Here is a 25,161-nt window from a genome sequence, read left to right as displayed (position 1 = left end):
TTTCTTGCGTTGGCAACGCCAACGTTTTGACAAGTGACGTTGACGTTAATGACGTACATCGCCCCATTTGCCTTATTATTGAACAATTCCAATAAATAAGCAATGAAAAGTTAATTAAGGGCACGTCGGTTGTAAAACAACGCACTAAATGCCCACCGAGCAGTTGAAATACCCTCGAAGTGCAATCATCGTTTGTCAGCTTTAAGGCGTGTCTGTTTTGTGCGTAATTTAATGCTAAAAATACTTCTACATGAAATTCCTAATGGATTTCATCATGCCACCCTTAAAAATAAGCAAGTGCATGTCAGACGTGGCCCAAGGCAGAATTGACAACTTGTTTTTATCGAAATTGTCAAACGAATGCACTAGTCAAAACACCCAGCACACCTGTCGCAGCTACGTCTCTAAGGTTCTCAACAATTTGAACGAACTTCGAAGACACAACAGGTTTTGCGATGTTGAAATTATTGCAGAAGACAAAATATTCCAGGTTGGTTCACCGCGAAAGCGATTAAACATTGTAACAGATTGTTTGTAGGCTCATAGGGCTGTGCTTGCCGCCAGTAGCCCCTATTTTCAAGCCATGTTTACAGGGGGCTTGTGTGAGAAAGATCAGCAATCAGTCGAACTGCATGATGTCTCTTCCTACATTTTTGAAATCCTGTTAAATTTCATTTATTCAGGGGAGGTGAATATTACACAGAATAATGTCCAGGAGTTGATGGTGGCAGCGGATATGGTGGGGCTGAGCGAAATTGTCTTGGGGTGCACTGAGTTTTTAATTAAGGAACTGCATCCCCTCAATGCTATTGGAATTTACAGGTAAAGGGACTGAATCACTTTCCACAAGTTTGCAGTAAATAGTTCTACTGCTTATTGCTTGTTTTATTATTGTCTAAAATATAAAAATCAATTACTATACTATAAATTCTCAATGAAATCATTGGTATTTTTTCATTGATTAATTATTAGGAAACTACTTGTTTTTTTTATCAATTAATTAATATAATTTTATCATTAATATAATACTGTAGATGTAGTATCAATGAGTGTAGATTATTTAGAGGCATTGGAAACTTAAAAAAGAACGTTGTCCTAAATAATTGTGCTAAAAATGATTATTACAAATAATAAGTTATTGTCAAGTCTGTCAGGTCTTTGGTTTTGGGCTAATAGGCCAGGACATGGACGGTTCTATGATGAGAGGCGATTATATGACATCACGATTTTTGATTTTCAATGCAATTATTTGGTTTTTGTTTCACGGGAAATTTTGAAACAAATACTTATATGTATATAAACAAATAAATAATAGTTATTTGTGTATTAAGGGCATAATTAGGAGATTATGGCATGAGGGAATGTTTAAAGCCCGAGGAACGAAGAACTAATTCAGAAGAAATTTTACAAGATTTTTTTTGAAACTGCTCAGGGAACTCTATTTTGCGTACTTGATACATAAATAGCTGTTATGAAACTTGAAAGATTAATGAGTTTTTATGAACTACACAAGGTCCCAAAATTTTATTTAACGATTTAAATAAGCGTGCGGTCAAGAAAAGATATTAGAAGCATATCGGCAAATTTTTACTCTCAAAAATTTTGCATCGTATTAAACTAGTTGTTGGAAAATAAAAAGATTAAACTTTGTCTATAAATTTAAAGAATATCTTGAACTTAGTTCTTTTACTAAAAAATCGAAAGATTCATTTCTTTTAACATAACAACAATCGATTTAAGTAAAGACTAAATCTAGGATGTGAGTTTTGTTAATTTACGTAATCAGGTGTAAACGGCAAAAAAATGTGTTTATTTTGTACATGTAAATAGGATTTCTTGGGCCTTGAAACTGCAATATAACATTTTAACAATGTTTTTGTAGACTTTAGTAAAAACAAATACATAATCATTGTACGATAAAAAATGAAAAAATAAATAAATAAATCACATAAATTATTCGCGATGTACGCTAATTACTAATTTACGCTAATTATTTAATTTACTACTTTTGGCAAGTAGCCTAATAGCGTTCAAAGTTTTATTGCAACAGAATTTTAATTGTGCTAGGTTCGCCGACGACCACAATTGGACGGAGTTGATAACCGCCGCCGTCCAATACATAGAAAACAATTTCCCTAAAGTATGCAAAGAGGACGAAGTGTACGACTTACACAAAGACACCATAATCAAATTTTTGTCATCTGAAAACCTAAAAATCGATTCGGAGTTTCAAGTGTTCCAAGCAGCGTTGCGATGGATCAACCACGATATCTTAGGTCGACGTCAGTACGTTTTCGACATTTTGAAAAACGTACGACTTCCTTTACTTCCACTCGGTTTGCTAGAAAGGGCTATATCTCAGTGTAACGACAGTAGTTTGAGAGTTGCTCTCAAGTCAATCCATGCCGATTTACTTAACAGAAAAGGTTGTCTCGTTCCGTTAAATGTAACTCCTAGGAAATGTGCCAAAAAAGACATCTATGTGATTGGGGGCTCCAAACGCGAATTACACAGCGTCTGGGATCGGGGGCTAGAAATGAATTATGTCTCAGTGGAGAAGTTCAATACGTTTAGTAGGTTAGTCTCGTAATTTGTGTCTATTATACTCACTTATTAGAATTTTTGGGTTATCAGGGAGTGGCATAAAGTGCCGGATATGACAGTCAACCGACTTGTCCCAGGAGTCGCTTCTCTCAATGGCCATATTTACGTTGTAGGGGGTGAGGAGGGTTCCTCCATACTGTCCAGTTGCGAAAGATTTGAACCTCAGAGTAACCAGTGGACGCAAGTGGCCAGTATGGTAGTGTCCCGTTGCGAATTCGGGTTATGTGCGCTCGATGGATACTTATATGCAATGGGTGGATGGGTCGATACTGACATAAGCGGCTCAATTGAACGCTACGACCCGAAAATCGACGAATGGAGGCTTGTGGGTAGTTTACCCGAGCCTAGATTCAGCATGGGACTAGTCTCATACGAAGGTACCACCCATTTCTCTCGCTCCTCCTACTTCTGAAACTGTTGTATACAGGTTTGATTTACATGGTGGGCGGTTGTTCTCTCAACCAACGCAATCTTCAAGATTTGATGAGTTACAACCCATTTTCGGGCGAGTGGAAAAAACTACCGTCAATGTCAGTGGCTCGTTTTCAGATGGGCGTGGCTGTTCTAGATGATTACCTTTATGTAGTAGGGGGTACGAATCGGCAACAAGTCTTGAATTCTGTCGAACGTTATTCGTTTAAGACGGTAAGTGGGTGGAGTTTGTGAAGAAGGCGTGACTTTGTTGGTTATAGAATAAGTGGAGTATGGTTCCGCCCATGTCGGTCGAAAGGAGTGGCCCAGCAGTGGCAGCAATGGATGGTCTTCTGTACGTAATAGGTGGAGCTCAGACACACGCCACGCCCTTCTACAGGGCCCAGTGTACTATATCGTCAGTCGAATGTTTTAATCCTATTACAAATTCATGGTCGGAATGTCCACCCTTATCGGAAACAAGGGCCGAGGCTGGTGCTGTAGTCATATGATCTCAGTTTTTGATGTAATGACGGGTGATACAACATAACGAAGTAGTTATAAACATTTATTTATTGTCTGTTTTAATTATTAAAGATTTTTATTTTTGTCTGTAGAAACTTAGACCAAAGTATAACCAAATATGCATTTGTGGCTTTTTCACATTTTATTTATACATATATAATATTAGAATATACATATTTGCAATATGAAACATTATGTTATGTGGTAGGAATCTCGCGCATTAGTTATTTGTATTACAAGGGAGGAAAGTGTATCTTTACTTCTCGTAGTCTCGGRCAGTAAGCACCCAGAGAGGAAATGACACTTTCCTCCCGTCTAATACATATAATTTTTTCTACGACTCAACAAGTAACTATTTCTCTGGGGGAGATTTTTACCTCCCCGAGGGGTTACATATATTTTTATGTAATTTTGACATATGAGGAAGGTAAAAATTTTACCTGGAAGGTAATGGGCTACTTTTCTTTCTGACATCAGGGTGGAAAAACTTACTTTCTGTTAGGGTCGTAGAAATAAATTTTAAACTCAGCGGTTGGAATATTTTTGGGGCGAAATTAAGAATTTCAAATAGAATCTCATATTTTTTTTATTGATAGAGATACCGCTTTGCTTTCGATTTATGTCATAATTATGCATTGCCGTTGACCAATCTCTACATAAAAAATAAAGCGATTAATACAAACGCGTGTTTTATTTAAAAAAAATATCACAATGGAAAGTATAAATAAAATCAATCAAAATAATTGACAAAAAGGAATAAAAACTGGATGTCTGAACCAGTTTGTGTTCTGCAACGCCCTGTAAAGAGCCACGGGAAGCGTCGGAAACAAAGATAAAATCGCGCAACTCAACTCTGAATCTGTCAGTTCACGTTCTTCCTGGTTGTCGTGACAGTTTTTGATGAAATTTAACAGTCCGACAACATTGTTATATTCAGTGATTACCACATTGGGGAATTTGGTTGCTATTATATCATGCCATTCTAATTTGATATAAAAATTGGCGTAACCATCGATGCTTCTGTGAAGTTTATCAATGTTGAGCGGCAGAATGTAACCAGTGTTGTTAATCCCGGAGCAACAAAGAATAAAACTCCATTTCTGGACCGGTGACCAAAAAAATGGGTGTCTAAAGAATGAAAATCACAATCGAAATATAATTTAAAAAGTACATACGCTAAAACCTGCTCAATATTGGGTCGTTCGTTAATATCATTTGACATCATCCACAATAGGAGGTCTTTCATATCAAGGTTTTTCATGTTAAGCTGAAGTATTCCCCCTTGTATGTTTTTCAAAATCTCGTCAGTGTCACAACCAAAAGGGTGCTTCCCGTATGATAACATATAATAAATGAGCATTCCGGCCACTTGTATGTCCGATTTTAGCGTACAATCAACGATTGAACTATTCTTGTAAATCTCTAAAGTTTCTTTTGCGAACCAAATTAATGAACTTTTGGGCGCTTCTATAATCTTGTATAAAGCTTTGTGTATTCCAAACTCGGCAATTTTCACCAAACCGTTAAAATCAATAAAAATATTTGACGGTTTGAGATTACCATGTATTATGGGTATTTCGCACTTGTGTAAGACCATCAAACCGGTCAAAAACTGCTTAACAAGCTGAAGACCAGTCAAATTGGGCACCGTGCACACGATGCTGTGTCTTAAAAGTTGGATGTATTGGCCCATCGTCCATTTGCACAATGGTGTGGCCAGAATCAACTCATTCCCTTCGTATTCACACGCGAAATAGTGCAAAACATGATTATCAATCAAACCTAGCAAAGATTCGGCCAAAGTTTTGACCATTTTCCCCACCCAACTCTCCCGTGGGATCCTTTTTACAGCCAAGGGTTGGTTGTTTATATCCAACCCCAGCTCGACGGCTGTAAAGTTAACCCCAGCTGAAATAATATAGTTTACTCTTTGCTCCTTAGTGGCGATACGGATTTCCCCTCCTAGCAGCTTCTGAAAAGAATCGCAGTTCTGCAAGCTGGAAATTTGTGATTTAAGCCGTTTTGGCATATATTCGGAAATCTCAGAGTAGGACTGGGGCTTCGGGTAAGTGCCGCGAAGTGGATACATCAGATCAGCTATTTTGTAAAGTTTTTGCTGACTTAAGTCGTCATCACAAAGCGCCATTATTGAGTTGATTAAGTGAAACCCGTTAGCGATTGTGTTCAATTTCGCTTCGATTTCTTTACGTTTGTTTTTTGGGTCGGGTTCTCCGACTTGGGACAGTTCCCGGAAAAAAAGTTCAATCGGGGTTTCTGATTTGTACGATTCGACGAATGAAACGTCATCGACTTCGTCTATTACTTCGAATTCGATGTCTCTTCGTGCCTCTTCGTGGTTATTGACCACGTTTTGCACGTGTTTTAGCACGAAATTATTGTCCACTTTCGGATTCGTTGTTTTGTATTTCAGAGTAAACGTTTCCATACCGATAACATAAGACAGCATTTTGATTCCCCGGATTTCGTAATTGAGGATCGTCGATTCGATCTCGTTGAGGGCTTTGAGACATTGAGACACGTCTTTGTGGGCTAACTCTTTCACAGACTTGATCAATTGATCGAAGTTTTTTTGTAACTCTTGAATCATTCGCTTTTCACGTGATTCTAGGTTTCTCAAATGTTGATTGAATAACCAAGGGACGTGCTCTGTAATTACCAAAAAGGTGATATATGCAAGAATTTCATTGTAAACAAGCTTTGTTGACTTGATAAATATTCTAATTTTGGAATTTGATCAAAAAGTAAAAGAAATGACAGAAGAGGAAAGTCGTATTTCGGAAAACTTCTTTGTGTCAAAATTGACCAAGTTGTAAACCTGTTTTGTTAGAAAAAAAAAATTCTTACCATTTATATCTAAACAGGTGCAATTGCCGGATATTCTATCATTTTCCCAATGCTCTCGATATTTTCTCACTATCAATTGGACGAGTTGTTTCAAATAATCTATAATGATATTCATGGAACGGTTAATATTAAGATTATATTTTTGACAAGTTGACTCTTTTAGATAGTTAACAGCACTGGCTAGTTTGTCTTGATCTAAAGGAAAGTTCTTTGAAATATCGATCCGAGACATTGATAAGATTTCTTTTTTCCATTGTGGGTGAATTTCTTGTTCAACTTTTTTTTTCTCAAAAGTCTCTATTTCAGTTTCTAGTAAGTGTCGAAGAGAGGTAACTATCGGATTGCGACTTTCGAACGTGTCTGTCGGTTTCAGTAAAAATTCTATTTCTCCATTGGATCCGATTTTGTTGTTCAAATTCGCTTTTGAAGGTCTTTGGTTGAGTTTCTTTCCATTCAAGTTTAGTCTTTTCGTTAGTTCTGCACTTTTCATTTTTGTAAGTCTAGCCTTGATTGCTTTGGAACGTCTTCTTGACTTCTTCGAGAAGTTGACACCATTGTCACTCTTCTTCTTGTCTTCTGAATTTTTGTCTGTCGTATCAACAGAAGGTTGCGACACCACATCCACACTCTCGAAGACTTTTTTCAATTTTCGTTTCTTATTCTTCAACTAAATATACAGAGTTAATTTTAAAACTTAAAACAAGAATATATAGCTACAATTTTTGCACGATTTTCATCTTCATTTATATTTTGATAGTCATTTAGTAGTGGCAAAAGGACGTCCGTATTCTTTTTCATGTTTTTTTCCCACCGTTCATTATTGGTGAACCCCAAAATCAGAACATTGAACGCAATTTTGGCTTCTTCATTTTGTTTTCGCAGAACTTCCAAGACAATGTCTACCAGACCGCTTTCGTAGAAACCTTCAACCAGTTTATTACTCAACTCGACTTTGTACCCGACACATTGTTCGTTGTAAAAAAGAATCTCCTCGCACACCTCGAGGAGAAATTTGACGATGGCACTATTATCCAACCTTGATGTGATAATCTTTAAAAAAACATTACCCACACAAAACCGATTAAAATTCCTCAACTCACTTCTAATAATTGTGCAAATATGTCACATCCCAAAAATATTGAAATTCCTTCTTCCATATAGTGGACTGCGAACTGAACAATCTTGATTAGCATCTCTGCTGTTGCGCACGAGATTTCCGATCTCTTTGCTGTTGCAATTATCAATTCGACTCGGCGGTGCAAATAATTTTCCAATGATGATTTCTTTTTCAATTCAGTTATGATTTTTTCGGTGGCTAAAAATGGCGGCTTGTTCACTTTCATACAAGAAGAAATGGCGTAACACAGGGTCATCCTCCCGTGATTGTCCTCTTTTAGTATATCAGCACCCGCATTGATTAGGATTGTGATAATAGTGATATTGTTTCGAAAACAAGCCAACATTAGTGGTGTAACCCCGTTCGAGTTTCCCGCATCTATGTCAGGCTTTAATTTGGTTTAGAATTTTTTTGCGGTGGAATTTTTAGCTACCTTTTCAGTCAATAGGAGTTTTAAGAGCTGTTCCCAGTCCCTTCGTACACACATATGGAGCATATTGTGACCGTTCTTATTGGTAAAGTTAACATCGATGAAACTGATCTTTTTGACGGACTTCCAAAGGTTGATCATGGATTGTTCGTCCCAAAGTTTGTGTTCTAGAGCTAGAATTAGGACGTTATCGCCACTATCGGTTTTGATAGTTGGGTCAGCTCCGTTGTTTAAGAGATAGTCTACGATGTCTAAATATTTATACTTGATGGCCCACAAGAGGGCCGTCATGTTGTTCTAGAAGGATCTAGTGAAAATAGGTGGAAAATTGGGGAAAAACTAATACCTGACCGGTTTGGTTGACGTTGTATCCGTCTTTGAGGAGTTTTTTCATTAGGTCGAGTTTATAGAGGAGTGTGGCGGCAATAACGAAAGGGACTCCTGTCTAGGTGTGGCGGGTGGATCAGCTGGCGGGAACAAAATTAACTTACCTACCACGTCCTTCATTTTCATGATGGATTTGAGTTCCGTGATTTCTTCATTGGTGAAATAGGCGTGTATTTTTTTATTAGTTAGTGTGTCTTTGCTTTTGGTTACATCGTTAATGGATTTGGGTTTTTTCTTTCCTTTCTTTGCTTTTGAAGACATAAATTTTTCTGACGTTCAGACTAGGTTACTTGGATAAATAAAATTCGGTTTTAAATAAATAGAAACTTTTACACGGTTTATTAAAAAAGTTCAGTTGCGTTAAACTCAGTCAGTCGAGAATTAATTATCACAATACATAAATTCCTAAAGTCTTTGATAGGCATTAGGTTTCGTTAACACTTTGCATATTTTCATCATCACAAGAGTTCGTACTGTCTTGTTGTACATTACAAGAGTTCGTATTGTGCTCCTGCACTTGGCAATTGTTCGTGCTATGCCCACTATCATCAGGATTTCGAATCACTTTAAAATTCGGAAAGAGAGTAGTGTAAGAAGGCGGTTGGTCAAGTTCGTCGTAGTTCGGTGGACTCGGATTTGCTTCTTCCTGATTAATTATTAACACTGTTGTAGGTTGAGTCTGAGTCACCGGCGGTTCAATCTCAGTCTTTGGTTTCTTGAAACAACACTCCCACAAACCACAGAACATCAAAACAGTTCCACAAATCAACATCCCCAACATCAAATACCCCCACGGTCCGTACTTGGACAAGACCTGCGAGATTGAATCTGTTGCTTTGGGCGGTTTCTTGGGCGTAGTCTGTTCCGGAGTAGGCGTGGTTGTGCCTATAACCAATCAGAGATACAAAACAATCGCCACACCTTCGATCATACTTACTGTCGTGTTTTCTCACATCTTGCCACTCCCTCCAACTGATGAAGGGTTTGCGCTGGGGCGGAGTGGGAGAGGCGTTGTCTAATTTCTCATGAAGCCATTTGTTGCCCAACTCTGGCGGTTTCCACTTTTTGAATAACTCCACAGCTAACTGTTCTAAGGACGTTGGAGCGAAGAAACTCTTTTTGCAAAGTTTTTCGTCCTCGTCGCTCGTTGTGGAACTTTTAGGACAGTTTGGGAAGCCGTTACAGAGGAGGTTATCCGCAACGCACATCATAGGATCCCATCCTATCCTCATGCAGGTGTGTTGGCCTTCTTCTTTGCACACTTGACCTTGTCCTACTGCCGTCAGGACGAATTTTCTTCCTTTGGTAAACGCCGGATTTGCTGGAGGGTTCCAGACGATTTTGAAATCGGGAGTGAGCAGATCCACTTCTGTCAAGGCGTTTTCGGAACACGGATCGCCTTTCCAGACTGGCACTCGTGGGTTTTCTGGCAGAAACTGGAAACTTTTTCGTTAGAGCGAGTCGCAACCGACTTGCAAGACTTACGAAGCTCATCACGCAAGGGGGGTGATTGGTGGTGGTATTGAGTTTGAGAGCGCGTTTTATCTCAGGGGTGGGCTCCACAAACTGTACATAGACCACGTGGGTCGAGGGGGCCTTGACGCGCATTTTGCATACGCTGTTGTGTTCGAAGGGAGACAACGTGACTGTCATTGTTGATGTCTCTCCCGATTTGGTCAATTCTATTTCTGCATCAGAGCCACATAGTCCTGTAGTGGCGCTGATTACTGAAACAAAGAAATGCCAGTCAGATATGTCACTCTATACAATATTTATAAGACGGGGCCCGCAGGGGTCCTAATATGGACCCCTGCTATTCAGGATAAATTCATCGATGATGGAGGTTATCGAAGGCGGCGATTGTTGACACGGAGATGTGATAAACTTTGATAAAGAATGACCGATTGCGATGAAAGGTTTGATGGATAGCTTGAGGGTATTTTTAATGATGTCATCTGTTAAGAGTTTGGAGCTAATTTTAGACTTATTTCTTATTCTATACGGTACAGGAATTAATTCATCTTGTTGGTAGTAGAGTCGTGTTGAAGTCTTAATTAATGACCACAGTTTTCGTGGCGCCTACTGGAATTTTTCAAACGACGGAAAATTTGAAATGACGCTTCTGAAAAAGGTTTAAGGCTGTGACAACGCCCAGTCCTTAGCTATGTTCTTGTTATTGACCTAATTTGATTTCGGTTATTCACCAACAACCTTGAATGCACCACCTTAGGCTATACTTATCAACTTTTGTGCTTGAAGGACTGGTTAAGTCTTCGTCATTGTTTTTGTTTTTCTCTTAACTATGGGTTTGTTTTCACGTGAGATGACTCATTTCTTTGAAAAAATTATTTATAGTCAATACGATAGAAAAAATATTTTATTATTCCTACATCCCATTGTTTAATCAAATATCAATTAAATTTTTCAAGGCCGTGCAAAAACCACCAATGGGTATAGGTACGAGTAGAAAGTAAAATTTATTCGTCGTTGTTTTTCATTTCTTGTTTTTCTAGTTAAATACGTAATATCAGGTGATGTGAAAATAAACAAACATTTTTCGAAAATAACAAAATTATGCAAAAATTTTAATTATGCCACTAATTGGAAAAATTGGGAGAAAGCTAATTCAATTCACTCAAAAAAAAAAGAAAAACGTATGTAAACCGCAGAAATTTGCGTATATCAGGAAAACCCAATGGTGCAGAACTGTTGAACATGATTTGCAATTAAATTATGACAAATCCATTTTTTTTAATAATCGTAGGAATAATACTTGAATCAAACGGGGAAAATAGCAATCTGTGCTAAATTTGATGTTTGTTCCGTTAACCGCTAGACATATTCAACAACAATAAAGCAACGTTATAAAAATAATCGTGTGAAAGGATCATTAACTCAAACACACAAATTTGAGTCAATTCTAGAGTTACTGTTAAATTACAGCAGGTGCGAAGAATGACCTCCATTTGAGCCACACATTGTCGAGGCACACACGCCTGTCAAGGACCCCCATGTTGTTAATTTTCGTAATTAGGAGCGCTATTGTATACAAGGAAATGCAATTAATTCGGCACAGTTCCGTTTTTATGTAATCGCATTAGCTAGTGTAATTTTGATGTACTACAAATCAAATTCGCCGCCCCAAAATTGAGCCAACTTTATGAGGGCTAACTATGTGGCGAATTTGAAAAATAATCCTAAGACGTCATAAAAATAAAAAACACAGAGAGCGGAACCGTAAACTTGTTTTCTGTTTTTGTTCCTGCAATATCTGGCTAGCCTTTGACCTTTGTTTCGTATCGAATTTTATTTACTCCAAAATAAAAATTTCTATCAATTGGCTAAGTGTCGTAAAAAACACAATGATTAAATAGGTCACATGTCTCAATTATTCAAATAGCATACAAAAATAATTGGGGGAATTAATACAAGTTCACCTTTCACGAATGTGACCCTTATTTCGTCCTTTTTTGCCTCTGTTATTGAATTAGATCTTTCCTTGAGATTTACGAAAGAATTTAGTTTTTCGAGTCATTAAAACCATTAAACTGTCACTGTTAGACAAGAAAACTGTTATAGAAATCAATAATGATAACCTTACGAACGCACCATGTCAATATTACTGATAACATTTATTTACTTGCTGTGATGAAACTTCAATTGGACGACTGGTTATCTCTTGGACTGGATTTGAAAATTTCCGCATTAAGCACTATGCTTAATCTGCTCTTTTTTATTTTGTTATCTTGGTGACTTCTCAAAGTCAAAGCAGATCTGGATCCAGGACTTTGCACAATTCAAATCGCAATCAAGTTTTTTGAGAGACATTAAAAATGTGTATGTAAAAATGGCAATATCATATTTTTGTTTATATGACACATTTACATTTCAAAAGCAAAAATGGTAATTTGGCAATAAAACCATACCATAAAATGTGTTGGAAGTACTTAAAAGTAACGCTAATTTCTTGGAAGATTCTGTACATTTAAATTACAATTACATCCAAATAAACTGCWTAGATGGCTAAAAACCACTAATATGTCTCGTTATGTAAAACAAATGATAATTCGAGCCAACTTAGTTAAATGTCCCTGATGCATATTATGCACCTACATAGGTGCAAATACAAACTTATAACTATAAGTAATGAAAATGCTCTTTTAATTTAGAAAAAAATGTTATGAGTATTTAAACGAGCAAATACAAAAATTATAAAGAAACTTTGATTTTTTTTTGAAAATTTGTGTCTTTAGAACGTGCTACGGCCTCATTATGGGGAGAAAGTGCTAATGTGTTTGTTTACTCGAATGGAATTGATGAGAAGTGCAGCTCCGGTTTTTACTTTTTCGCAATTTTATAAAATTGGCCAACAATATTTATAACTAATTCATTTTTAAGTATCACTATTGTCGAGAATTGCTTAAATTTTCTTACTATTTGGCAAGCAACCGGTCAGGTCAAGTCAAAAATGGAATGTGAGGTTACGGTTGTGGGATTCCCTTGGTAATAGGGCCAAAAAATGCATGATTATAAAGTCATTGCCATGAAATATCTATGTATGACGGAAAAGAAAGGTGTATTATCAATAAGTTTTTATACCTTTTGCGCTAATTTATGTTAGATAAGGCCCGATGGTGATATAACCGAAACCGGTAGAGCATTTAGAAATTCAAAGCGAACTTAAATTTTTGGTTTATGATTTCCTTTTCCGGTGCATGAGTATGACGAATTATCAACATTCGGATCTTGCATTACCTTCTGACAATTTTTTGTAATAATGAGACTGGGTACGTTTACACACCGCCTATTGAAATTTCTCCATGCGTCATAAAATTCGATTTCGGAAACTTACAGGAAGAATCGGTGGTCCGTATGAGGACGTCTTCGGAACTGACTAGTAAAAGCACACAAGCAAAGATAGCAACTCTGCACATTTTTTCGGTTTTTTAGGAACACCTCAGGTACACAAAAAATTTCTTTCTTCGTCGCATCAAATGCACACTTTCACTGATGCGTTTGGCATTTTTCACGGAAAAACCGGCACGACTCTCGGCCGCACATCCGAACGGTATACTAGCGTTTAAGGATTGGTTCTTTGAAATTCTAGATTGCCGGTTCGTGGGAAGTCACATGATACCCATTCTACTACTACTCTTTCGTCTGCAGCAACACCGACGGGATATTGTCTCTCTCGTGGCAATTGCTCGGCAATTATGCAATACGTGGGCTTCAGCCAAACTCCGGGGCAAATTCACCAGCCGGAGGCTCCTGTAAAAGCAGCCTCACTACGTTAAAATAGTCACGTATCCGGTAAAGGCCTCACTAATTTTCTGGTTGGCGACGAGGCTAATGGTGAGGTTTTTCAAAAAGCGATGGATTAATTACATATCATTAGATTATATAGTCGGCTTAATAAGCCGTCTAGTTTAGGCGATTTTCTACCATTGGTTGGGTTGTTAAATAGCTAAATTGTTTAAAGACAAAATCGTTACAAACAAGGTCGGTATACAGCGAAAATTTTATAATTATGCAGATTTCGTTTAAAAATAACTCGAAGCTGCTCGGTTACAAGACACTGTCTTTTATTTATTGGCTCGTAAAATCGCTTGACTTGTAAACAGAAAAGGCAAGGTTGACCACATTTTTTACGGAGTTTAATTCAAATTATCTCTGCGAAGTAGACTCTTCCATACACGTCTGTATAACTGGTTGCGCGATAGGTAAATTATCTTGCTGTTAATTTTTGGAACGATCCAACAACTACATTAGACATTGCCATTTTCTCGAAAATTTGCAGCATATTTCACATTTTAATACAGTAAAACCTTCGTCAATGGACACCTGTCTAAATAATGGATAACTTTTGTTGTCTCRAACACGAACTGAAAGAAAGAAAAACAGTAAGCCACACAATGAGCAGGTAGTTTTACGATGCTAAGAAGGAATCTTAATTTAGAAAGTAAGATAAAGATAATCCCGTAAAGAGTGATGGAAGTCTATGTAGGTAAAGGCAAATTTGTATTAGAAATAGGTAAATTTTAAGAAAAAAACAAAAATTTTTGATGGAAAATAGGTATATGATGATAGATTTTTATGAAAAAAAGTTTATACCAAAAAACGCTTGAGAATACCATATGATCGAGAAAATGTATCCTTTAGAATAAGACTGTGACTTTTTTTGTACAATTCACATTGGCAAAAACAATTTCACATTCGTCTAGAAGATAMATTTTCTGGATCATACCTATGGTAGGTCATACAATAAAATAGACAAAAATAATCAACACCAAATAGATAAAGCTATGAAATCTAAACAACTTTATCACMGTAAATATTATGTAAAAGTAAAGCGGATTGTAAGTTTGCTGCAAAAAATGTTTGGAAATCCATATTTTCTGACGAATTTTCTTAATTATTATTTATTAAAGATCTCAATTAATTAATTAATAATTAATTTAATATTTAAATTTTTGATTAAATACTCGAAACTCATCAAGTAAAATTACTCATCGTGTGTACAAGTACGACAACAGTTCCAAGGCTTTACTTTATTGTTTTAAGTATAGCACTTAGCACTTGTCAACGTGAAAATTGTTTACACTTTTCTGTAGACGTAGCTACTTCAAAAGCAACTTTTTAGTACTTTTATCACTAAAAATGATAGAATGGCTCCCAAATTCTTTTTTTTTTGTTGTAGTAATTACTATTTATTTCCTAACATCAAAAACATTTTCAAGATAGTATATTCGGATCAAATAAAATTTTTGGCGCCTATGCCGAGGCCAACATTGTGCCATATATCATAAAATGTTTAGTAACTTTTCATTTCAAAAAGCAATTATTAAGTTTCTATTTTAGTTGTCACGTACACACATTAATAGGTAAATTTTTATTGTCTCTCAACTCAGGGTGAAAGAAATTAATAGGTAGTAATCATTTTTAATTAAGATTTGTCACTTTATTGAAAAATATTTGGCGCTCGTCTTTTATTTTGCGACCTAGTTTGTTTTTTTTTTTTTCTTTGTTAGTTATAATCTTTTTATTCCGTGTTATCTTTATAGACCAATAGCCAGTTGGAATAATTACTGTGTTATTTGTTGTGGACATTTACGGAGTAATAAAATGTTATAAACGTGACAAACACTTGACGTGAAATCGTATCTTGCATCATCTAAATTTGGCGCCCATTGTGGGATATCAATAAGTAGGTAGATCGTGTCGAATTTTGTGTAATTTTATTTTTTCGGTTGATTACTCAACGTTCCGTAATTCAATGTCAAGAGTGTTTAAAACTGTCCACATCGGTATTTTCCTCAGTTTTTGATTAGTAATAAATCAATAAATCCGGAACAAGATTTGATTTATTGTGTAGAAGTAGGGACGTCACTGTGAGATAAGTAGATGAATAGTGTTAAATTAATTAGCAGTTTTATTTTTCTCCCATGATCGAACTTTATCTTTGTCTGAATACAAATATAGAACTTGTACAAATTTGAACAAACGACTCGTACTATATGTGTTTTACCTTGAGTCTAATGTGCGATTGGAATGCAAAATACATTTTAATTGCATTAACAGTTTGGCATGGAAGATTTTTCAGCATAACCGTAATAATTAGAATATTTGGATAGAGATTGTTTTGATTTTATTTATCACTTATTAGTGTAGAACAATACAGTGGTCAGTGATTTCACTGACGTCACTTTATACAAACATAATATCACATACAAGAGACGTATAAATAAATTATTTACAAGCAGGTACAAAACTTAATCTACAACTCTGACAGTCTTATAGTTAAGTAGACTTATAAATAAGGCACAAGTTTTGGGTAATAAAGTAATACTGTTTCGAGTCAACTCTACACCCTAAGAATTATGGCTCATCCACCAGTCCGTAATACTTCCTCATATCACTATAATATCACAATGTGCGATATCAGCGCCCCAACATTACGATAATCTCATATTTGGTCGAGTTTCTCAACATTCATTTATCGCCTTCAGATCTCTTATCAAGCAATAAACTCGTTTTATTGTTTTCTTGTTTCACGTCACTCTCAACACTTGATTGTTTTCCGTCACGGCTGGAACAAAGCTGTGACCAGAAGCACTGAAATACGAAGGGGGCGCATCTTCCTGCCGACTCTCCATAATAGGTGCAAAAGCATGGACAGGAACTACATAAATGTCGTACTCGCTCTTCTCACCGCCTCTACCATTTCTCCCTAGACAGATACTCTCATACGAAGGAGGAGCGAATTGGTCGTAAGATGGGGGCGGCGTATCGGGCACGTTGAGGGTGGTGGCGGCGGGGGCACTCCTGCCACAGTTCTGACTGTTCCGGAGAGCTCTTCGGCAACACCACTCGGAACACGAAACAATGAGGAAGAACACGATAAGGCCCCCAAAAGAAGCGATATACCAAACCACTGACCAAGAGTCCAAAGGAGTGGAGGTATTGTCGGCTGTAAAGAGAGCAAAGATTAGGTTTTGGCTTAGAAAATCAAAGACATACTATCAGGAGCGCCGACTAGATGGGTGCTTAGATATATACTATGCCCAAGTCAAATTCTGACCTTGATTCTAAAATTAAGTTGGCGACATTGAATAATATACACTATTCAAAGTAACCGACTTTATTTCAGAATAGACAGTAGAAGTTTTGTGAAGTTTTTTTACTTCTTAGGGAAATGACCAGAAGAGTTATCTACAGTAATTTTAAAATTAAAAACACGTGCAAGATACATAGCATTTTCAAATAAAACGTATCTTGATATAACCAGAATGGTTAAAGGTTATTATTTTACTAAAATAAATTTTTTGATATTATTATCGCATCTTAATCATCCAATTCGTGCACTTGTTGAAAATAAAAAGTCGGCGTCCATGAGTACTAGAATACTAAACTAGATACTAGAACCACTAGAGCATTATTTACCTCCAGTGTATTTATCGTTGTTTACGAAAAACAAAAACAATCGATTTTCAGCGTCATCAGCACCTAACAACGCAAAAAAATCTTTAGATGGTAGGTATTCCTTTGTTAGTGTACTGACCTGGAAGTTTGGTGGATTCGAATTTGGTACTTTCGTACATGTCCTCTTTTTCTTTATCTTCAAAACTGTCTCGGAATTGACTTTTGTCATAAGGGAATAAAAGGTCCCTGTCTAAGTTAATTGGTTGGCCATTTTCTTCTTCTGAAACCAAAAAACGTTATTTGTATATTGATTGACGTAGATTTAGTTGGAATACAAGAAACATTCCATTGAAACAATGACCTGCTTTACGCTATTTGTTTAATATTATGGAGATTTCCTCGATTATTTTTGGTAATGCAAAACAGATTTGCATTTTTTGTTAACAATGAGATTGACTTCACGGTGTGGAAGCTGGTAACCTTGAGTTTTGAGGTGGAGGTGTGCAATTGTGACGGTAAAAAATTCCCAGTGCGGTTCTTAAGACTTTGATGATAAAATGTGCAAAAAATAAGTCTGTGGACTTTGGAGCTTTGGAGATGATTAAGTGACTAAACAAGTTTCGCAATAAATGGAAGACGTTGAGAAGCCGGTTAGAGGAAGTTGAGTAACCGGCGAGCGGAAATTGGACCAGTGACCATACAATGTCAAGGGAAACTTGAACCAAAGTAGGGGAAGTTACCAGAGTTAGCATTAAATTAACAAGACGTTAATTTCGTTGGCAAATCAAACATTAACGGCAGATTTTTACCGTGTTATATTAAATTAACAGTTACGTCAATTCTTATATTAACACTTTTAGTCTTTACAGGCCCAAGTAATAAAGAAATCCGTGCCATGATATGGGCACGAGTTGTCTTGCTGTATCAATATGAACTAAGTAATTTATTAATTTGAAGGATCAATTACGATGACCCCAACCATTTAAGATTTGGCAGTGAAAATAATATTTAATAACTGAGGTCACAATTGTTGCTGTTTAACTAACCTTACATAATTCAAATTTGGAATGGTCATACGTATCTAATTTCCAAAAATAAAAATAGAATTGCGAAATGTCAATAAACCGCAGACACTTCTCACTGGACACAATAATAACATTGCTTCCTGTGAGTGAGTAATGTGAATTTTTTGAGTTATCTCCTCGAAACTGGAAACATTGTGTAATGGGAAAAAGAAGTCAGACAGTAGAATTAAAACCTTCTGAGAAAATTATCATAATTAATACGCTTAGTAATCGTGGGATTAAATTTTTTACGTGTTAAGTAGCACGTGGTAGCCAAATTAATACTAAAAAAAGTAAATATTGATACCTGGACTATTTTTTAAATCACCGGATTGTCTTATCAATGACGCTGCGTGCATCTATATTGCCAACCATAAATTTTAATTTCTGGCAAAATGATGATTCACTGACGAATAAATTTCCAACAGGAAAGTAACAAATAGTGTAAATTTACCTGTGACATATTAGGCAACAATGGGATTAGTGGTTAAGCCACGGGTCAACAAATTTGATCCAGTTTTTTTTAAATATTTGTGCAGTGTCAAGGAACGTCGACCACAAAAATAAGTTGGCAAAAGAACACCAACACCAACAACCTCTAAACTAAATTAAAATAAGAAACGGTTTGTTATTTTAATACGCGCCCGGGAATAACTAAACAAACAATTTTCGTTTTTTGTACCAACTATGAAGATAACGACCGACTTAATTGGCGTTTTAAAACAAAAACAGTTTAATGGCTAACTAGTCGATTACGGTGTAATCGGTTAATTGTGGTGTTAACCGTGACCGCCGCATTGTCCTGTCGATCCCATGGTTAGCTGAAACTGTCCTAGATTTGGTGCAAAACGGGACAGTCGAAAATAGCAGARACGCACTCACCTATCGGCCGTATGCTGTAGCCATAAATCCCCGTCATACTCAAACACCACACACTTATAGCGAACCATTTACAGCACGGAAGACCCATTTCGATGGACGCTAACCCGCCACTATACATCGACAACAACACCGCACACTTTTTATTAATTACCGCAAAGCGCGATGTCTCGTTCGTGTGTGATTTCAGGAATGGAGTTTACGTCGCGATCCGGTCGGTTTTGTACCTGTCGTGGCTTATCAGCAGGTGATAATGATCTTGACGGTATCCATGCGAAACGTTTCGTCATCGAATAACTCTTCTTTGATGTGTTATGGACCGTCTTATCGGTCGAGTGCCATTTTCGACCGGTGGACTTGTCTAGAGGGTTATTTTTTTTCGGAAAATTGGTTATCACGAGACCACTTGATGGTACGGGAATGAAATGAGTTGCTGCTGCAAATCTTAGAAGACGTCACAGACGCATTTTTCCGGGTTATTAATAGGACGTGGTTTTCTTTAGTTTTAAGAGTGGTATCGGACGGTAATGGAAATTTGTGCAAAAGTTGATTATTTTGCTTTTGGCAACACAAGGTCAATGCTAATGCAGTATAATGGTGCCTGCAAATAAATTAGAAGGTGTACATGTTGCCAAGTTATTAGACAGTGGGCAGTGGGAAGGACGCCGATTTTTTTATGCATATTTCGATTAGTATTTCGGATCGTTTKGTCAACAAGTTCTCTTGTAATAAAATGACTTTATTAAGGAAGTGTACTAATTATAGTACTATCACGGCCTTATTTACAGCATATTTTCAACTGGTTTTATCTTTTTAGGTACCTCTTCCTTGTTTATGAATRTTTAAGTTCATTGACATAAAGGCAAAAATATTACTAGCCTTGCCTTATCGATGTCCATGAAGAAATTAACACGATTATAATTATGTACACCATAATACGACCAAAGAAACGAATACTATCGAACTCAAAATATGGTAGATTTCAGTTGATTGTGGTATCTAAATATTTTTTAAGATTTTGGTGAATGAGTTTATTGTAACTAAATTATGAAAATATTGTGTTTAATCTAAAATAAACGTTTTTTTTTCTTTAATTAATTTAACGTAAACTAAAATACAAACAAAATTTTTCGTTTTAATTGAACAGTTAGCTAATAATTCATAACACTATAAACAAATTGAGTAACAATCAGGCAGATATTTCTACTTAGATACAGGCATTTGTTAAAATTAAAATTAGTTTAAAATCTTACAATAAGAGTTTATTTCTCAGTTAAATATGCATTGAGTGGCAAAATTATGGAATAATCTTATGTATTAAAACAGAAAATATGTATTATGTTTTGGCAAAAATTCTCGAACAGGTCAATTTTCTTTTTAAAAATACAATTTTCTCAACTTGATTTACAATTGTATGTTTGTTTTTGGTTCATATTAAAGCTTACGTTTTTCACTTTTAGATTTTTTTTTAACTTAATATTTAATATTTTAATGTTGTGATTTTGACAATTAAAATATCTATCGAAATGGGTAGAAAAATTAAAGGTTTCCATTAAAGAAAAAATTGTCGATGACGTCATTACTTAAAAACCTTAAAAAGTGTAAAATTTTAAATCGAGTTGAGAATTGTGCGTTTTTAAAAAGAAAATTGACCTTCATTTTGCCAAATGAGATTATTCCATAATTTTGCCGCTCCTATATTGTATACAAGTGTAACTTATATTCTCTTTCTTTCGGATTGTAGCCGCGAAGCCTAAATAGAAAAAATTGTCACAAAATTGCTGCACCACAACACCACTGAAAAAAGCCTGAATAAATTTTCTGCGGTAATATTATACTTTGTATGCCAAAGATACATAAATTGAATAGCTTAGTTAAAAAAGAAAATATATAAGTCTCTATGTTAAAATTATTTATAATAAATTTGGAATGAAAGTGGGCTTGAATTTTGACGTAAGGTTGAGAAGAGTTAGTGTGAAGTGTTTTTTTTATGTTAACTAAAATGTCAACTGTTTGCAACTGTGGCCCTTTTCTGCCGTTAAATTAGTCGTAAAAGCCTTACCTGTTTAAATCAGTATTAAATCAGTGACTATGTTTTTGTTTCGTAAATGCAAGGTCTTCAGTTCTTTGCTTCAATTATTATATTTGATTCAAAATAAACATTACATAAGGGAAGGGCCTGATTTGTTTGTAATAAAAAACGACGATATGTAATTAGAGATGTTGACATTTTTTTTAAAAGGAATTTTGTTATTAACAAACGATGGATGAACAATGGCTTTTTCGGGGTCCCGAAGTTTTTTAATAAAGCTTATTCCATATCTGGCGAACTGACAGTGACAGAAAAGACACCTGGAGTGCGCCCACTTGGTTAAGATAAAAAAAATACATGGGCGTACTTTTTTTCTGTAAAGACAAGGATTGTTAGGAATATCATTTTTGAAAATTCTTTTAATGCGTTAACAATTTAATAATTTGTTCATCATTCTTCATCTTATGTATGAGTGCCTACTTATTATAATTTTTTAAAGAATAACAGTGGTTTTGAAATATTATCTCATACGACGCCTATGAACAATATTTTTTTTAATCGTAAACATATGTTTAGTGTCAAAATTCAATCATTTTTGACAACGTCGGTTCGCCACCAGATTTGGAACAAGCTCTATTAAAAATATTATTTTGGTTAGACGTTGAGGTTGATTTGTTGTAGATTTTGTTTATTTGTTGTGTATTTTTTGCAGTAGGTATACAATTATCTCTACAAAATGTGTGGAAACTAGAAACAATAAAGRATTAACTGATTAACATTCATTGTTAGCAGAATAGCAAGTTTCGTATAAATTCGGATAAATTTKCAATCGTATAATCCTACTAAATAAAAGTCATTAGGTATTGAATAAATTGAGATGGTTACTAACAGCCTTGCTAAGAATAAGAAATATACAGGGTGTCAATTTTAAAACTTGCAATCGCCAATATCTCTAGAACTAAAAAAGTTATTGAGAATCACTCAAAACCGTTTCGGTGGTTTTTAGGGGGAATCAAGATGGCATGGTAAGTGACGTTCCTCCACCCACCGTTCAAGCYACAGCCACCTTAAGTTGAAATTTTAAATGGCGCGACCCTACTTGCGATACATCGTTGGAAAGCYCATAACAAGCGCTTTTCAAAAATGTCATACAACAGCCTATTGGRTAAAGCCATTTTTCCAATTATTCAAAAACGAAGACGTTAAATTTTCATTTTTTTTATTATATTCAAGGGTGGGTGGAGGTGTGTCACTGATCATGCCATTTTAATTTCCCCTAGGAACCACCAAAACGGTTTTGAGTGATTATTAATAACTTTTTCAGTTGAGAGAAATTGCCGATTGCAAGTTTTAAAATTGACACAGTGTATATTAAATTTAGTTGAAAAACAAAAAATCATTCTGTATCTTACAAATGACTATCTCGATTTTATCCTATTGTATAAAGAAATGAAGAAAACTCTAGAATCTCCATTTATATCTTTAAATCTTTATCTCAGTTCTATAATCAGGGCTTACGCAAGTTCACTGTTCTATTTATTTAAATGCTCGAGATAATGTTGTTGTTGTTGAAGGAGTACTCATTCTTTTAGATTGCAGCTACAATTAAATCATCAAATCTCAGTTATTCATATCTAAAATTTAGAACAGGATTGGAGAACCTTTTATGTTTGAGGACTTCCTTTTTTTTTCTTACACGTTTGGTAGGTTTTTGTAAATTTGAGGCTTCAAATTTGTCCCTTGGTAACTGTGACTCATTGTGAAATTTTTTTGTTTTTCATAGATTTTGGATAGAAGAGGTAATGTAATAAATCAAGAGGTTCAATTGAGTAAACAAGATTGAAGTTGTTTATTCATTTAATCCAAAATTTTGTTAACCAGACAGAAAAATATTAGAGTGTTTTTTTTATCTCAATTAGTGCATACCCTTTGATTTTCTTTGTGTGAGCTCCTTATGTAAAGTAATTAACATTAGGCAAGGTTTTTTGACCTGCGTTGTAACCAAATAATTTGTTTATCTTTATGGGCCGAGATTTACGCAAATTGTACAAATAAACTGCAAAAAAGCACGAAAATAACACTAATAATTAATTGGACAAACAATTATAATGTGTTTTTGTTTTCATCAAATGCAGATGAATTTTCTCGAGGCGTTGTGTTAGATAATCTACGGGATGAAAAACTATAAATAGTTATCTAGGGTTATTAATATTTTTTTATCTCAATTAACACGATAGTATTTATCTGTAATATAGGTATTGGCAATAATTAGAAAATTTCCAAGTGTGGGGTGGAAGTCCAGCACTAAGGAATATTTTGCCGATAAATAATTCGATCAATATTTAAACTGTCGGTATCATTTTTTAGATATGAGTACATATGCCCTAGCGACACATTAACCGAATTCGGGAAACTGGGTCATATGCAAGTGTTTACAAAAATCTGTAAATTTTCAAAGATAAAAATTGGAGACAAATAGATTGGTGATCTAGCAATTTTTTGTAAAATCATGTCATTAAAATGGAAGAACGAATCACGGAATTACCTCGCCTTTGTACTGACCAGAACTCACTTCTTGTAAATTACAATGGATATCAAAATGTGACGTCGAGCCTTTATCTCCATCTTTTTTACATTAATTGCTTTGGATATTTGTTTTACTATCAATAATGACGTCCATAAAACGTTAAAACCTTAACATACATTTTTGGAATAAACATTTGTTAGTATTATTACTACCGCACATTCTTTCTTCTATTTTTCCATGACAATGAATTTCTTCGATCACTCATAAGTTGTAATATGGCGAAATGTTAAAATTCGTCATATTTATTTGGTATGGTTTCATTATTTGTTTCATTTGTGGCAGTAAATATGAGTAATGGCATGGTCATTTGAACAAACAAATGATTATATAAATAATTTCTTTTTTCTATTCCTACATCTAAAATACGGATTGTCGTAAAATGTTTCTATGACGTATACACGTCTTGACAAGTCGTGACTAATATGTGTATTAGTTACGTTGCTAATAGCAACTGTCGTATTAGTCACGGGCTGAAGATAGCTTTTTGTTATTTAATTTATTTTTAATTTAAGTATTTTTTTGTGGTAGTCGTAGGAAAAGTAAAGTATGTAACACGTGTATAACCTTTAGACATTCGTTTTGTTAAACACTCGCTCCGATGCGCTTCATAAACCTCTTGTCTAAAATGGCGTTTATAGCACCAGTTACATAATATACTGTTATATCATATTGTTATTTAGAAAACCTAATGTGTTTATTAAATTGGTAATTTGATCATTTTTTAAACACACAGTAGCATTGATTTGTTGTAACTTGAAAGTTTAATCATAGTCAAATGACACTATAATTTTACACAACAATGGGTTTTATTTAAAACTTACACTACCTTTCAAAAGTTTGAGTCCAAAATTTAATAGAAACATTTTTTTAAATATTTCTGCAATTAGTTTATAATGAATTATAATAATTAATAAATATATTTATTTATTATTATTGATTTATAATAAAAATAGTTATAATGCTTGTGTTTGTTTTTATCTGAATATTAAATGATTTGAAACAAATTATTAAATATAAATTAACATAAAATTATACAGGGTGCGCCACAACTCGCGCCCCAGAGAAAATTTTCAAGTAAGGTAAGATACCAGGAACATGAAAAAAATGTTTAAAAAATTCTAACTGTCAAAAAATTTTGACATTTATTTTTTGACATTTGACATTTTTTTATATCTATTTAATGATACTGATGATCTTGTATATGTTTTTTTACAATTATTTAGTAAAGGGACAAAAATTTTGCCAATAAAAGCCACAAATAACATTGAAAAGAGTTACAATTTAGCTTCCTTCCTTCCTACAGCTTCCTTAATTCCTCTTTTAATAGCCTATAGCAAAAAA

The 25,161-nt window shown here is 35.1% G+C and overlaps 4 protein-coding genes across 8 annotated transcripts; 1 reads left to right on the top strand and 3 right to left on the bottom strand.

The window, feature by feature from the left end:
- Window positions 1-53: 53 nt before the first annotated feature.
- Window positions 54-4,222, top strand: LOC123008391 (actin-binding protein IPP). Its single transcript, XM_044404173.1, has 6 exons — window positions 54-490; window positions 539-822; window positions 2,068-2,577; window positions 2,635-2,981; window positions 3,032-3,249; window positions 3,297-4,222. The coding sequence occupies exons 1-6, from the start codon at window positions 251-253 to the stop codon at window positions 3,525-3,527; spliced, it is 1,830 nt and encodes a 609-aa protein (XP_044260108.1). The 5' UTR covers window positions 54-250; the 3' UTR covers window positions 3,528-4,222.
- On the bottom strand, window positions 4,213-8,600 carry LOC123008358. 3 transcript variants are annotated; one of them, XM_044404141.1, is made up of 8 exons: window positions 8,444-8,600; window positions 8,299-8,393; window positions 7,956-8,249; window positions 7,506-7,910; window positions 7,123-7,455; window positions 6,406-7,072; window positions 4,716-6,207; window positions 4,213-4,668 (listed from the first exon to the last, which is right to left on the bottom strand). In XM_044404141.1, the coding sequence occupies exons 1-8, from the start codon at window positions 8,598-8,600 to the stop codon at window positions 4,275-4,277; spliced, it is 3,837 nt and encodes a 1,278-aa protein (XP_044260076.1). In that variant the 3' UTR covers window positions 4,213-4,274. The 3 variants fall into 3 exon arrangements, with proteins under 3 accessions (XP_044260076.1, XP_044260069.1, XP_044260084.1); XM_044404134.1 differs by having other exon boundaries at window positions 8,299-8,397; window positions 8,448-8,600; XM_044404149.1 differs by having other exon boundaries at window positions 4,466-4,668; window positions 4,724-6,207; window positions 8,299-8,397; window positions 8,448-8,600.
- Window positions 8,601-8,648: 48 nt separating this feature from the next.
- LOC123008431 lies at window positions 8,649-13,460 on the bottom strand. Its single transcript, XM_044404225.1, has 4 exons — window positions 13,192-13,460; window positions 9,825-10,066; window positions 9,277-9,775; window positions 8,649-9,224 (listed from the first exon to the last, which is right to left on the bottom strand). The coding sequence occupies exons 1-4, from the start codon at window positions 13,271-13,273 to the stop codon at window positions 8,764-8,766; spliced, it is 1,284 nt and encodes a 427-aa protein (XP_044260160.1). The 5' UTR covers window positions 13,274-13,460; the 3' UTR covers window positions 8,649-8,763.
- Window positions 13,461-15,967: 2,507 nt separating this feature from the next.
- LOC123015533 lies at window positions 15,968-19,683 on the bottom strand. Of its 3 annotated transcripts, none has more exons than XM_044415303.1 (4): window positions 19,205-19,683; window positions 17,398-17,535; window positions 17,280-17,342; window positions 15,968-16,806 (listed from the first exon to the last, which is right to left on the bottom strand). In XM_044415303.1, the coding sequence occupies exons 1-4, from the start codon at window positions 19,320-19,322 to the stop codon at window positions 16,388-16,390; spliced, it is 738 nt and encodes a 245-aa protein (XP_044271238.1). In that variant the 5' UTR covers window positions 19,323-19,683; the 3' UTR covers window positions 15,968-16,387. The 3 variants fall into 3 exon arrangements, with proteins under 3 accessions (XP_044271238.1, XP_044271237.1, XP_044271239.1); XM_044415302.1 differs by having other exon boundaries at window positions 17,398-17,538; window positions 19,205-19,655; XM_044415304.1 differs by lacking the exon at window positions 17,280-17,342 and having other exon boundaries at window positions 17,398-17,538; window positions 19,205-19,645.
- Window positions 19,684-25,161: the final 5,478 nt, after the last annotated feature.

This window comes from Tribolium madens, unplaced genomic scaffold, assembly GCF_015345945.1.
Source record: "Tribolium madens isolate multiple individuals breed KSU strain unplaced genomic scaffold, Tmad_KSU_1.1 Scaffold_19;HRSCAF=116;Tcas5.2_LG9, whole genome shotgun sequence".
Taxonomy (NCBI): domain Eukaryota; kingdom Metazoa; phylum Arthropoda; class Insecta; order Coleoptera; family Tenebrionidae; genus Tribolium; species Tribolium madens.
Note: the sequence above shows the minus strand (reverse complement) of the source record. Positions and strands in the feature narration are given on the sequence as shown.

Excerpts from the sequence above, each read along its gene's own strand:
- LOC123015533 (XM_044415302.1), bottom strand. The coding sequence starts at position 19,322 with ATGTATAGTGGCGGGTTAGCGTCCATCGAAATGGGTCTTCCGTGCTGT. Across the intron at positions 17,343-17,397 it reads CGAATCCACCAAACTTCCAG|GTGCTGATGACGCTGAAAAT; the intron begins GTCAGTACACTA and ends TTGCGTTGTTAG. Across the intron at positions 16,807-17,279 it reads CAACGATAAATACACTGGAG|CCGACAATACCTCCACTCCT; the intron begins GTAAATAATGCT and ends CTCTCTTTACAG.
- LOC123008358 (XM_044404141.1), bottom strand. The coding sequence starts at position 8,600 with ATGTCTTCAAAAGCAAAGAAAGGAAAGAAAAAACCCAAATCCATTAAC. Across the intron at positions 7,911-7,955 it reads AACTCCTATTGACTGAAAAG|CCTGACATAGATGCGGGAAA; the intron begins GTAGCTAAAAAT and ends ACCAAATTAAAG. Across the intron at positions 4,669-4,715 it reads AATATTGAGCAGGTTTTAGC|ACACCCATTTTTTTGGTCAC; the intron begins GTATGTACTTTT and ends TTCATTCTTTAG.
- LOC123008391 (XM_044404173.1), top strand. The coding sequence starts at position 251 with ATGAAATTCCTAATGGATTTCATCATGCCACCCTTAAAAATAAGCAAG. Across the intron at positions 2,982-3,031 it reads GGGACTAGTCTCATACGAAG|GTTTGATTTACATGGTGGGC; the intron begins GTACCACCCATT and ends TGTTGTATACAG. Across the intron at positions 3,250-3,296 it reads AACGTTATTCGTTTAAGACG|AATAAGTGGAGTATGGTTCC; the intron begins GTAAGTGGGTGG and ends TGTTGGTTATAG.
- LOC123008431 (XM_044404225.1), bottom strand. The coding sequence starts at position 13,273 with ATGTGCAGAGTTGCTATCTTTGCTTGTGTGCTTTTACTAGTCAGTTCC. Across the intron at positions 10,067-13,191 it reads ACGGACCACCGATTCTTCCT|TAATCAGCGCCACTACAGGA; the intron begins GTAAGTTTCCGA and ends TCTTTGTTTCAG. Across the intron at positions 9,225-9,276 it reads AGATGTGAGAAAACACGACA|GCACAACCACGCCTACTCCG; the intron begins GTAAGTATGATC and ends GATTGGTTATAG.